Source organism: Triticum urartu, chromosome 2A (assembly GCF_056163025.1).
Source record: "Triticum urartu cultivar PI428250 chromosome 2A, HENAU_Tu73, whole genome shotgun sequence".
NCBI lineage: Eukaryota > Viridiplantae > Streptophyta > Magnoliopsida > Poales > Poaceae > Triticum > Triticum urartu.
The window spans coordinates 32,712,708-32,727,345 of NC_141874.1; the positions used below are offsets into that span (position 1 = coordinate 32,712,708).

A 14,638-nucleotide genomic window follows, 5' to 3' on the forward strand; every position below is an offset into this window, starting at 1 on the left:
TTGGACCAAGCATGGAGAAAGAGGGGTTATGATGGAAGACAATGAAGAAGAAGAGGACCACTACAAGAAACCTGTTAATCCATGACGGATTTCTGATGACGTTCTCGGAATCTGTCACAGATCGACCAGCTGAGCCTAAACTTTTTTTTCTAAACCATCCAGACCGTCACGGACTGCTCATGCTGATGTGTCCTGCTTCCCTCGATCCTGTGTGTTGCCGAAGCTGCTTTCTGATTGGTTGATACGACTCTCCCACGGATCACGCATAAGCACCGTCCATTCCTCGGGATCCAACGGTAGGGACAACCGCCTCTCTCTCTCCTTGCTTCTCCACCCCGAGCCGCCGGCTGCTCTTCCACCTAGAGGAACGAAGCCCCCTGGTCCCCCGGTTTTCTCTCCCACCTTCCGTGATCTCTGCCGTCCCACCTCCCATGATTCATTTGCAGGTCGAGGAAAGGACGTCGCCCCACCGCACCTGCCGGATCTGCTGAGCCAGCGGCCGGATCCGCCGAGCCAGTGGCCAGATCCGCCGAGGCAGTGGCCGGATCCGCCGAGGCAGTGGCCGGATCTCGATCTTCTAGTCCTCCCCGCCTACTCCTCCGTCAGCAGCAGGCAATAGAAACGTGCAAGGTGCGCGCGACTGCTCCGGCCAGAGGAAGGCGCGATACGGGCGGACACCACCTCACCGGGGCGCGACCACGGAAGCCAACATCGGCGCCCAAATCGCATCCACTGAACCCAAGCGCGGGCTCCGGTGGGCGTGCGGTTCTGTGTTCAACGGAAGAGCGCGCGCGAGAAAGAGCGCTGCTAGCGTCTTTCAGCAAACCCCAAAGAGAGCAGAGGAGGGGATGACCAAGGGCGAGGTTCCGTTGATCGGCATCGACCTTGGGACGACCTACCACTGGTAGAAAAATGGCCTATAGTCCCGGTTCGTAAGGGCCTTTAGTCCCGGTTCAGGAACCGGGACTAAAGTGTCGGTACTAATACCTCCCCCCTTTAGTCCCGGTTCAATCCAGAACCGGGACTAAAGGCCCTCCACGTGGGCAGTGCGCAGAGCCCAGTCAGGAGACCCTTTGGTCCCGGTTGGTGCCACCAACTGGGACCAAAGGGTCTCCTGACTGGGCTCTGCGCACTGCCCACGTGGAGACCCTTTGGTCCCGGTTGGTGGCACGAACCGGGACCAATAGGCATCCATGACCAAAGGGTCTCCTGACTGGGCTCTGCGCATTGCCCACGTGGAGACCCTTTGGTCCCGGTTGGTGGCACGAACCGGGACCAATAGGCATCCACGCGTCAGCACTTCTGTGGCTGGGGTTTTTGTTTTTTTTGAAAGGGGAGGGGGTTGGGGGTTTTGGGGGGTTAATTTAGGTGTTTCATATATTGTGTTAGCTAGTTATAATTAATAGAGAGAAGTGTCCTCTGTTATGTCCGTGCTTGGTCGACGCTACGTACTATACATACGTATATAGAGAGGACTAGACACGCTAGCTAGTAAGCAAACGAAGGAAACAGAAGATCGTCATGAACATATATGCATATATACAGAGAGCAGTGATATTGACCACCTCTCCTTCTCCGAGAGATTGGTCGAACAACAAGTTCTCGTATATCTATCTGACACTACCGGCTACATATATACAATAATTATCCGTCTTCAGGGATCACGTGGTCAAGAAAGAATGCCGCCAATTCCTCTTGAATTGCTCGCATGCGAGCTGGTGCTAGGAGTTCATCCCGCTTCCAAAACATCTAATTTGAAGAAGGGGGTCAATACATATATATATATATATAAATGAATGAAACTCAACACAAATGATGGTAATAAAATAAAATTGTGAATGTTGTTATTTACGTACTTCATATTGTTCGTTAGAGTACCCGCCCCGCTCACAGGTCGTGTGGCGGATGGACTCGCAGATGTAGTATCCACAGAAATCATTCCCTTGTTCCTGCCACAACCACTTTACAAGAAATAGAGGTCAATCAAACTGATAAGCAAGAATGCTAAATGGTATTGATGAAACTAGCGCTTGAATCACTAGGAGATGCGCGGAACATGCTACTATAGTACTTACTTTCGGGTGTCTAAATTCCAGCTCCTTCGGCAGTCCTGGAACTGTTTTGGTGAATTTTCTCCAAACCCTACCGGACAAAGAAAACAATTACTTGATATCAGGAAATGAACAAAGTTGCTGATATGGTGGATAATGATCGATTTAACTTACTTCTTTAGGATTTCAGTCATGTCCGCATACTCCTTGGGATCTTTTCGTTTAGAGTCCAAGACGGTTACTACTCCCTGCTCAAGCTTAATCTCTAGGAGAATATAGTGGTAACTGCACACATGCATAACTCATCAATTACATTACTATAACCTTGACTAATATATAAGGGAAACCGAATACGCACAAGACAGTAACACTCACCTGAAGTTGTAAGGAAAGAGTATTATATCTTTGTTTTGATTTATTACGAACGATCGTAGCAAGCTGGCCTCGGTAGCTGCGGCATGAAGTTTAACCTGAGTTGCATCTATGAGATATGTGTTAATGAACCCAATATCACCGACTTGTCTTTTCTTCAATTCGGCGATCTTCAATCTGCATAATATAGTGAGGATGATTATAAATACATGCAATGAAAGAGCTAAGCTATATAGAGAAACTTAATGACAGAAGTAGTACTACTTACAGACAGTAGCAGGCGACCGTTGTTTTATCGAGGGCCAATTGATTGAAAAACTGATAGAACTCCTCAAATGGAACAGGCAACAGATCAATTCCAACGAGGTCATGCTCCGGTTTAACTCTCGCATACAAAGTACTCCTCCCCCCAGAGTCTCTGTAGATTTTCAAGTACCAATCATGCAATCTTTGCATCATCGTTGATAGAGATCTTTCATCTTTGACAAGAGGCTTCCCGTACTCGTATCTTTGTATCTGCACCTCCATGGGTTCATAATGTACTTCATCGGGCAGGTAATCTGCAAGATTGCTATAACCGGGCACCATCCTCGGATCATTATCGACGTTGTGGCTAGGCACCTTGAGCGGGGGGCACGATTGCTTCACTTGTTCGCCGAGCTGGGAAATTTGTTTCCCAGCTCGTCGTTCTTTCCGCCTTTGATCACTGACAGTACTTCCCGACCGCTCCGCTTCGGCAAATTCCTTTCCAATAATGCGGTCATAGTTTCCTTTCGGCGGATCAGACTTCGGTGGTTTTGTCAGGGCAGCCAGAGTGCGCTTCACTTTCATCCGATCTACCTTCTCCTCCGGAGGTGGATGTTTCTTTGCTTTCACCCCTTCAAAGAAGTTCCTCACTTCTTCTCGCGCGATCTCGGCGTTCTCCTCCAGGGTCCTCTCATATGGTAACTTCTCTGGAGTCTTCAGAGAAGGACCGAGTCTGTATGTCCTCCCGCCTCTGGTTGTACTGCTAGACGCCGACCGAGCAGACGGAGCGGTTGTCTTCTTTACTTGCTTAAGCGGCGGAGGAGAAGGACTACGACGCGCCGGAGCAGCTGGAGCGGCGGCAGGTCTCTTCCGCCCTTGCTGACGAGGCGGAGAAGGAGGAGGCTGGCTGCTCGGGCGCGTCGGCGCAGGCGGAGAAGGAGGCGGAGTGCCGCCACGCGCCGGAGAAGGAGCCGGCCGAGGGCCCTGATCGTCACTCGCCGGAGGAGGAGGCGGTGGAGGCGGAGTGCCCTGACTCGCCGGAGAAGGAGGAGGAGGCGGTGGCGTCCAGTTCGGAAGGTTGATGAGCTCCTTCCGCCATAGGCATGGAGTCTTCAGAGCAGACCCCAGCCGAGTCTCCCCTTCACCGGTAGGGTGGTCAAGCTGGAGGTCCTCAAATCCCTCCGTTATCTCATCCACCATCACCCTAGCATATCCTTCTGGAATCGGCCGGCAGTGAAAAGTTGCGCCGGGTTCAGTAGGATAAACAGAGCCAACAGCCGCCTTGACCTTCAAATTCATCCATTGCGTCATAAGGTGACAGTTTTGAGACTCCGTTATAGCATCCACGGGATAGCTGGCAGGAGCCGTCAAGGCATGCTCCAGCTGAAGCAGCTCGGTGGAAGCCACGCTGCTTCTGCGCTGAGATGGCGGGGTAGCTTCGGGGGAGGCTTCGGCAGTACGTTTGCTGCGATTTGCTTCTCGTTCCTCTATCGCGTCTACCCTTGCTTGCAGCGCCTGTATTTGGGTCTGCTGCACTTTTTTCCTCCTCTCATGGGATTTGTAACCGCCTGCGTCCGGAAACCCAACCTTCCACGGAATGGAGCCTGGCGTGCCTCGTGTCCGTCCAGGGTGCTCAGGATTCCCGAGGGCCATTGTGAGCTCGTCGTTCTCTCTGTCTGGAAAGAACGTCCCTTCCTGCGCTGCTTCGATATACTGCTTAAGCTTACTGACTGGTATGTCCATTTGATCGTTCGTCCAAATGCACTTCCCTGTTACAGGTGAAGGAAATATGCCCTAGAGGCAATAATAAAGTTATTATTTATTTCCTTATATCATGATAACTATTTATTATTCATGCTAGAATTGTATTAACCGGAAACATAATACATGTGTGAATACATAGACAAACAGAGTGTCACTAGTATGCCTCTACTTGACTAGCTCGTTAATCAAAGATGGTTATGTTTCCTAACCATGGACAAAAAGTTGTTATTTGATTAACGGGATCACATCATTAGGTGAATGATCTGATTGACATGACCCATTCCATTAGCTTAGCACCCGATCGTTTAGTATGTTGCTATTGCTTTCTTCATGACTTATACATGTTCCTATGACTATGAGATTATGCAACTCCCGTTTGCCGGAGGAACACTTTGGGTGCTACCAAAACGTCACAACGTAACTGGGTGATTATAAAGGAGCATTACAGGTGTCTCCAAAGGTAGATGTTGGGTTGGCGTATTTCGAGATTAGGATTTGTCACTCCGATTGTCGGAGAGGTATCTCTGGGCCCTCTCGGTAATGCACATCACATAAGCCTTGCAAGCATTGCAACTAATGAGTTAGTTGCGAGATGATGTATTACGGAACGAGTAAAGAGACTTGCCGGTAACGAGATTGAACTAGGTATTGGATACCGACGATCGAATCTCGGGCAAGTAACATACCGATGACAAAGGGAACAACGTATGTTGTTATGCGGTCTGACCGATAAAGATCTTCGTAGAATATGTAGGAGCCAATATGGGCATCCAGGTCCCGCTATTGGTTATTGACCGGAGACGTGTCTCGGTCATGTCTACATTGTTCTCGAACCGTAGGGTCCGCACGCTTAAGGTTTCGATGACAGTTATATTATGAGTTTATGAGCTTTGATGTACTGAAGGAGTTCGGAGTCCCGGATGAGATCGGGGACATGACGAGGAGTCTCGAAATGGTCGAGACGTAAAGATCGATATATTGGACGACTATATTCGGACATAGGAAAGGTTCTGAGTGATTCGGGTATTTTTCGGAGTACCGGGTAGTTACGGGAGAAGTAATGGGCCTTGATGGGCTTTAGTGGGAAGAGGAAAAAGGCTGCTGCGCCCCCCTCCCCTCTAGTCCGAATTGGACTAGGGAAAAGGGGGCCGGCCACCTTTCCTACTCCTCCACTTCCTTTTCCCTTCCTCCCCTCCTGATGGACTCCTACTAGGACTTGGAGTCCTAGTAGGACTCCCATCCTGGCCGCACCAATGGCCTTGGCCGGCCTCCTCCTCCTCCATCTTTTATATACTGAGGCAAGGGGCACCCCATAGACACACAAGTTGATCCTCGTGATCGTTCCTTAGCCGTGTGCGGTGCCCCCTGCCACTATATTCCACCTCGATCATATTGTAGCGGTGCTTAGGCGAAGCCCTGCGACGGTAGAACATCAAGATCGTCACCACGCCGTCGTGTTGACGAAACTCTTCCCCGACGCTTTGCTGGATCGGAGCCCGGGGAACGTCATCGAGCTGTACGTGTGCTAAGAACTCGGAGGTGCCGGAGTAACGGTGCTTGGATCGGTCGGATCGGGAAGACGTACGACTACTTCCTCTACGTTGTGTGATCGCTTCCGCAGTCGGTCTGCGTGGGTACGTAGACAACACTCTCCCCTCTCGTTGCTATGCATCACCATGATCTTGCGTGTGCGTAGGAAATTTTTTGAAATTACTACGTTCCCCAACAGTGGTATCAGAGCCTAGGTTTTTATGGTTTGATGTTATTTGCATGAGTAGAACACAAGTGAGTTGTGGGCGATATAAGTCATACTGCCTACCAGCATGTCATACTTTGGTTCGGCGGTAATGTTGGATGAAGCGGCCCGGACCGACATTACGCGTACGCTTACGCGAAACCGGTTCTCCCGACGTGCTTTGCATAAAGGTGGCTAGCGGGTGACAGTTTCTCCAACTTTAGTTGAACCGAGTGTGGCTACGCCCGGTCCTTGCGACGGTTAAAACGGAGTCTATTTGACAAACTATCGTTGTGGTTTTGATGCGTAGGTAAGATTGGTTCTTGCTTAAGCCCGTAGCAGCCATGTAAAACATGCAACAACAAAGTAGAGGACGTCTAACTTGTTTTTGCAGGGCATGTTGTGATGTGATATGGCCAAAACGTGATGAGATATAAGTTGTTGTATGAGATGATCATGTTTTGTTGAAGTTATTGGCAACTGGCAAAAGCCTTATGGTTGTCTCTTTATTGCATAAGATGCAAGCACCAAATAATTGCTTTACTTTATCGCTATGCGATAGCAATAGTTGCAAGAGCAATTGTTGGCGAGACGACCATGTGACGACATATTGATATAGATCAAGATGATGGAGATCATGGTGTCATGCCGATGATGATGGAAATCATGATGATGCTTTGGAGATGGAGATCAAAGGCACAAGATGATGATGGCCATATCATGTCACATATTTTGATTGCATGTGATGTTTATCTTTTTATGCATCTTATCTTGCTTTGATTGACGGTAGCATTATAAGATGATCTCTCACTAATTATCAAGAAGTGTTCTCCCTGAGTATGCACCGTTGCGAAAGTTCTTCGTGCTGAGACACCACGTGATGATCGGGTGTGATAGGCTCTACGTTCAAATACAACGGGTGCAAAACAGTTGCACACGCGGAATACTCAGGTTATACTTGACGAGCCAAGCATATACAGATATGGCCTCGGAACACGGAGACCGAAAGGTCGAGCGTGAATCATATAGTAGATATGATCAACATAGTGATGTTCACCAATGAAACTGCTCCATCTCACGTGATGATCGGACATGGTTTAGTTGATTTGGATCACGTGATCACTTAGATGATTAGAGGGATGTCTATCTAAGTGGGATTTCTTAAGTAATATGATTAATTGAACTTTAATTTATCATGAACTTAGTCCTGGTAGTATTAGCATATTTATGTTGTAGATCAATAGCTCGTGTTGTTGCTTTCATATGCTTATTTTGATATGTTCCTAGAGAAAATTGTGTTGAAAGATGTTAGTAGCAATGATGTGGATTGGATCCGTGATCTGAGGTTTATCCTCATTGCTGCACAGAAGAATTATGTCCTTGATGCACCGCTAGGCGACAGACCTATTGCAGGAGCAGATGCAGACGTTATGAATGTTTGGCTAGCTCAATATGATGACTACTTGATAGTTTAAGTGCACCATGCTTAACGGCTTAGAATCGGGACTTCAAAGACGTTTTGAACGTCATGGACCATATGAGATGTTCCAGGAGTTGAAGTTAATATTTCAAGCAAATACCCGAGTTGAGAGATATGAAATCTCCAACAAGTTCTATAGCTAAAAGATGGAGGAGAATCGCTCAACTAGTGAGCATGTGCTCAGATTGTCTGGGTACTACAATCGCTTGAATCAAGTGGGAGTTAATCTTCCAGATAAGATAGTGATTGACAGAATTCTCTAGTCACCATCACCAAGTTAGTAGAACTTCGTGATGAACTATAATATGCAAAGGGATAACGGAAACAACTCCCAAGCTCTTCGTGATGCTGAAATCAACGAAGGTAGAAATCAAGAAAAATATCAAGTGTTGATGGTTGACAAGATCACTAGTTTCAAGAAAAGGGCAGAGGGAAGAAGGGGAACTTCAAGAAGAACAGCAAGCAAGTTGCTGCTCAAGTGAAGAAGCCGAAGTCTGGTCCTAAGCCTGAGACTAAGTGCTTCTACTGCAAAGGGACTGGTCACTGGAAGCGGATCTACCCCAAGTGATTGGCGGATAAGAAGGATGGCAAAGTGAACATAAGTATATTTGATATACATGTTATTGATGTGTACTTTACTAGTGTTTATAGCAAACCCTCAGTATTTGATACTAGTTCAGTTGCTAAGATTAGTAACTCGAAACGGGAGTTGCAAAATAAACAGAGACTAGTTAAGGGTGAAGTGACGATGTGTGTTGGAAGTGGTTCCAAGATTGATATGATCATCATCGTACACTCCCTATAATTTCGGGATTAGTGTTGAACCTAAATAAGTGTTATTTGGTGTTTGCGTTGAGCATGAATATGATTTGATCATGTTTATTGTAATACGGTTATTCATTTAAGTAAGAGAATAAATTGTTGTTCTGTTTACATGAATAAAACCTTATATAGTTACACACCCAATGAAAATAGTTCGTTGGATCTCGATCGTAGTGATACACATAATCATAATATTGAAACCAAAAGATGCAAAGTTAATAATAATAGTGCAACTTATTTGTAGCACTGCCGTTTAGGTCATATTGGTGTAAAGCGCATGAAGAAACTCCATGCTGATGGGCTTTTGGAATCACTTGATTATGAATCAGTTGATGCTTGCAAACCATGCCTCATGGGCAAGATGACTAAGACTCTGTTCTTAAGAACAATGGAGCGAGCAACAGATTTGTTGGAAATCATACATACTGATGTATATGGTACGATGAATATTGAGGCTCGCGACAGGTATCATTATTTTCTGATCTTCATAGATGATTTGAGCAGATATGAGTATATCTACTTGATGAAACATAAGTCTGAAACATTTGTAAAGTTCAAAGAATTTGAGAGTGAACTGAAAAATCATCGTAACAAGAAAATAAAGTTTCTACGATCTGATCGTAGAGAAGAGTATTTGAGTTACGAGTTTGGCCTTCAGTTAAAAAAACAATGTGAAATAGTTTCACTACTCATGCCACCTGGAACACCACAATGTAATGGTGTGTCCGAACGTCATAACCGTACTTTATTAGATATGGTGCGATCTATGATGTCTCTTACCGATCTACCACTATCATTTTGGGTTTATGCATTAGAGACAGCTGCATTCACGTTAAATAGGGCACCATCTAAATCCGTTGAGACGACACCATATGAACTATGGTTTGGCAAGAAACCTAAGCTGTCGTTTCTTAAAGTTTGAGGTTGCAATGCTTATGTGAAAAAGTTTCAACCTGATAAGCTCAAACCCAAATCGGAGAAATGTGTCTTCATAGGATATCCAAAAGAAACTATTGGATACACCTTCTATCACAAGACCGAAGGCAAGACTTTTGTTGCTAAATTCGGAAACTTTCTGGAGAAGGAGTTTCTCTCGAAAGAAGTGAGTGGGAGGAAAGTAGAAAACTTGATAAGGTAATTGTACCTTCTCCCTTATTGGAAAGTAGTTCATCACAGAAATCTGTTCTTGTGACTACTACACCAATTAGTGAGGAAGCTAATGATGATGATCATGTAACTTCAGATCAAGTTACTACTGAATCTCGTAGGTAAACCAGAGTGAAATCCGCACCAGAGTGGTACGGTAATCCTGTTCTGGAAGTCATGTTACTAGACCATGATGAACTTGCGAACTATGAGGAAGCGATGATGAGCCCAGATTCCGCAAAATGGCTTGAGGCCATGAAATCTGAGATGAGATCCATGTATGAGAACAAAGTATGGGCTTTGATTGACTTGCCCAATGATCGGCGAGCCATTGAGATTAAATGGATCTTCAAGAGGAAGACGGACGCTGATAGTAGTATTACTATCTACAAAGCTAGAATTGTCGCTAAAGGTTTTCGACAAGTTCAAGGTGTTGACTACGATGAGAGTTTCTCACTCGTATCTATGCTTAAAGTCTGTCCGAATCATGTTAGTAATTGCCGCATTTTATGAAATCTGGCAAATGGATAAACAAAACTGCATTCCTTAATGGATTTATTAAAGAAGAGTTGTATATGATACAAGCAGAAGGTTTTGTCGATCCAAAGGGAGCTAACAAAGTGTGCAAGCTCCAGCGATCCATTTATGGAATGGTGCAAGCCTCTCGGAGTTGGAATAAACGCTTTGATAGTATGATCAAAGCATGTAGTTTTATACAGACTTGTGGTGAAGCCTGTATTTACAAGAAAGTGAGTGGGAGCACTACAGTATTTCTGATAAGTATATGTGAATGACATATTGTTGATCGGAAATATGTGACACTCCCAAAATTTTTAATGGATTTTCATCAAAAACTTTGTTGATTTTTTTTAGAGGGCATTTAAAATTCCTTTTCCCGAAATCCTTCCTCTTAAAACTTCCTTTTCTTTGGCAAGGATTTTTTTTTAAAACTATGGTGTTTCATCTTTTGAAACTTCTTCTCTGTTGGTTCCCTCTCAAATTATTTTGGGAGTTTAATCTTTTTCTTTTAAAAAGTAACTCTATGAAAATTTGGGATTTTCATATCTTGGAAACCACCCATGACTTTGTATTTTTGCCCATCTGGTAAAACTCCTCCAAAACCTCCCCTCCTCCTTGTAATCAACCTAAGTTCTCTGTCCCAAATCATCCAAGCAAGTTTTGGATTTTATTCTAATCATTTTTCCCTCAAAACCATTTCTACAAATTATTTGGAGCCTGAGTGGTTTTCAAAGCAAGTACCCTTTTGCTTTTGAGTTTTTACCTCAAACCAACTCTCCTGGATAGTCCTTTGAACCCACAACCCAGAACCATCTTGATCCACTCCTCCCCTTTTCAAAATTTTCAAAATTCAGTCTCTGCAAGTTTGGACCAGATTTGCCAAATTTGGTGAAATTCATATCTACACTTCTCCAAAAATTCCACCAAAATTCAGGCAGCCTACTTGAGCAATGAGAAGCCACTCCACCAAAAATCAGCTCAGGGAAAAACCCCCAGAGGCCAAATTCATTCTGTCGAACACCTTGCATGCACTGTTGCTGTTCAAAATTCAGTAAATTCAGATTTCAGTGTTGTTTTTCGTCCGTCAGCTTCACTCACGCGTCGACAGTGCGCTTGGCGCATTGCGCGCGGCCTCTTCTCCCTGGCTAGCACCCCCGCACGCGCGCTTGGCGTCTTCCCGGCGTCGGTGGCGCCCCTGGCCGCCCGCGCCGGCGTGTCTTGCGGCGGCCGAAACCCCGTTACAGCCGACAAGGGACAAGAACGGCGGCTCAACGCCGTTCCGCGCCGCCCATCGCCCCTCTGCTCTCCGCATGGCCTCATGCGTGCCAGCGCACGCCCGTGGCACCGCCACCGTGGCCGGCAAGCACGGGACGCGCTCCCTGCCGCCGACGGGCCCGCGCCGCCCCGTTCTGTCGAACTGACCCCCAAAGCACCAAACTCCAGCTCGATTAGCACCAAAACGGAACCGCGGACCTCCACGATGACGCACAACGTCCTAATTACCCCGACCAAGCCCTGCGCCGCCGTAATCGTCACCGGAGACCCCCGTTCACGGCCACCGCCTCGGACCGCCTATATAAAGGGCTCCCGAGCTCACCCTCGTGCATGCATCATCACCACACCTCACCAAGGCTCTGCCAAGCCACCCGGAGGACCTCGAGGAGGTCTCCTCCCCCAACTCCGGCCGCCCCGATCCGCCTCGGCCACCACCACGATTCGCTCCGGTGAGGCCGTCTCCGGCGCCCAAATCCCGTCAGTTACTCCCTCTAGTACCCAGTAAGCTAACGCCAGCATCAATTTGTCCTTCGCAGCTCTCTCCGACGAGTCCCTCGACCACCCGAGCCGCCGTCCGCCGGAGCAAAGCTCGCCGTCGACGTGGTACTCACCGGCGACCACCACCACCACCAACCGACGCGGGAAGGAGCCCTGATCACGGAGGTACCCTCCGATCCCCCTGCCTCGCCGTGGATCGCCGCCGGCGACCACCGCGGCTCTCGGACGCCGACGAGCTTCGTCCCCCCATTTGAAAGTTTAAACCTGACGAGTGGGACCCCACCGTCAGCCTCTCTGTCATCTCTATGTGAAACGTTTTCTGGTAGCGCCTTCGGGCAAAATGCGTTTTCCCCTCTGGGCTGGCGTATTCAATACTGGAACGTTTTCTGTTTTTATGAGCTAGCCCCTGGGAACTTTCTGTTTCATTACAGATGAGTCCCTGGACAAAAACCTTTATAACTTTTAAACAGAATAATATTTTTGATTGATTCTTTTTCTGTTCTCTTCAGATTTTTGTCTAGTTTTTTATCATATTTATTTGAAAATTTTTTGGAATACTTTTTGTGCACCTCGTGGTATTTACGATAGCACATATATTTTCTTTATACCATAGATACCGAAGGAGGTGACGGGACCGCAAACTTCACCGAGCTAGGCTCCGACTACTCCGAACCAGGCAAGCATGTTTGAACTTTTGATATGATGAGTGTCTTGGCATGTTTTGCATTTAGTTAGTCTCATGGCATGTTGATGAGCATACTAATGAACGTTATTTCCATTGCCTTGTTGAGGTAAGTGAGTTAGATGATCCATAAGTGGATGGATGTGGATATGAATGGCCATGTGTTGGCATGAGGATGGGTAAGATGGCAGTGTTGTAGTATGCCAGTCTTATGCCAGCCTATGTGACTGCAGTGTCAAACCGTATTGGTCCAGTTCCTCCCATTTCTTCCCTGTACTACCACATGTTTTTCGCAAGGAATATGGCTTAGTAAGTTGCAAACCGCTTTCCTGGTATACACCAAAAGGAGAGGCTGGGATGATGGTTCCATGGCCCTGGATTAAAGCCAGTCATCCGGTCAGGGGGCATGGGTGTTTCCGGTTGGGACCGAGAGGGGGGCACCCCTTAGAGCGCGCGTATATAAATTTGATCCCATGCTATTCGAGATTGTGATCTCCCCGTCTCAAAAGTTTTTCTTGGACGATGTCTAGGGTGATTCCTAGCATCGAGAGGTAGGATGGGTGTGTACTGGTTAGCTGTGTTTTCTACCGAAATACCGTAAACGGAACTAGTCCTTCGTGACTACGGAAATCCGTTGGCTGTGGGAAATTTTTGTACAAACTCTGCAGAGTCATATATTCCTTGAATCATCTATTCTATGTCCAAGTTCAGTATCATCTTATCCTGACAAGTGTCAGTTTTGATGACAGAGACTCCGGTGAATCTTATGAGTGCTAAGTCCGGTTAAATGATTATTACTGTGGATGGACTAACCCGTTTATCTTCATAAATTGAATGTTGATTATGAGTATTATTTACTTGTGAATAAAAGCCCTTTCTGTGATGTCGCTCAGACGTCCGACTGTGGCATTTCTTTTAAAGCCCTTTCTGTGATGTCGCTCAGACGTCCGACTGTGGCATTTCTTTTAAAAGCCCTTTCTGTGATGTCGCTCAGACGTCCGACTGTGGCATTTCTTTTAAAGCCCTTTCTGCGATGTCGCTCAGACGTCCGACTGTGGCATTTCTTTTAAAAGCCCTTTCTGTGATGTCGCTCAGACGTCCGACTGTGGCATTTCTTTTAAAGCCCTTTCTGCGATGTCGCTCAGACGTCCGACTGTGGCATTTCTTTTAAAGCCCTTTCTGTGATGTCGCTCAGACGTCCGACTGTGGCATTTCTTTTAAAGCCCTTTCTGTGATGTCGCTCAGACGTCCGACTGTGGCATTTCTTTTAAAGCCCTTTCTGTGATGTCGCTCAGACGTCCGACTGTGGCATTTCTTTTAAAGCCCTTTCTACGATGTCGCTCAGACGTCCGACTGTGGCATTTCTTTTAAAGCCCTTTCTGCGATGTCGCTCAGACGTCCGACTGTGGCATTTTCTTTAAAGCCCTTTATGTGGTGTCTCTAAGACGCCCGACTGTGGCATCTTTTTCTTATATTTATTTGTTCACCCTTCGAGGCGTCGCTTCAGACACCCGATCGGTTTCATTTATGTTTTGTTGGGACTTCAGGCGGACTACCGCCGTTTCCCTTTTTCTTACTTCGTTATGCTAATTTTGAAAATACAATGGTGAAGTAATCATGACGCATTCATGCATGCATTTGTTATATCTTACGTCCGAACTGTCTTGCGAGTACTTTCAAAGTACTCACTGGCTTGTTGATTTGGCCAGATGCTGACGAAGGCGATCTCATGGATGAAGAGTTCGATAGCGAGTCCGACACCTAGAGGAATCCCAGTCAGTCTCGTGCGACCCTGGATTTGGTCACTGTATTATATCCGCTTCCGCTACCAAATAAATTCATCGAGCCTCACCACGACGCTCGATGAGATGCCAGTTTTAGAGTCATGTATCTCACTCCCCGTTGTGTTTTTCCACCACCCTATCCTCGAGTCAGTAGTATGCCTCCACACCACTGTGTCATGTCCGCCATTATGTATAATTATCGGCGTGCTTGTAATAATTTGGTTGAGCAACCGTAGCTCGACCCTGTAATATATTTTATGCTAC

At 46.6% G+C, this 14,638-nt stretch overlaps 1 protein-coding gene across 1 annotated transcript in view; it reads left to right on the forward strand.

Annotated features, from left to right (window-relative positions):
• Nucleotides 1-848: 848 nt before the first annotated feature.
• Nucleotides 849-14,638, forward strand: part of LOC147983254 (heat shock 70 kDa protein-like) — a 28,035-nt gene continuing 14,245 nt past the window's right edge. The window contains exon 1 of the mRNA XM_087539467.1: nucleotides 849-895. Coding sequence (XP_087395593.1) covers nucleotides 849-895 — 47 coding nt within the window. The remainder of the gene's footprint in view (nucleotides 896-14,638) is intronic.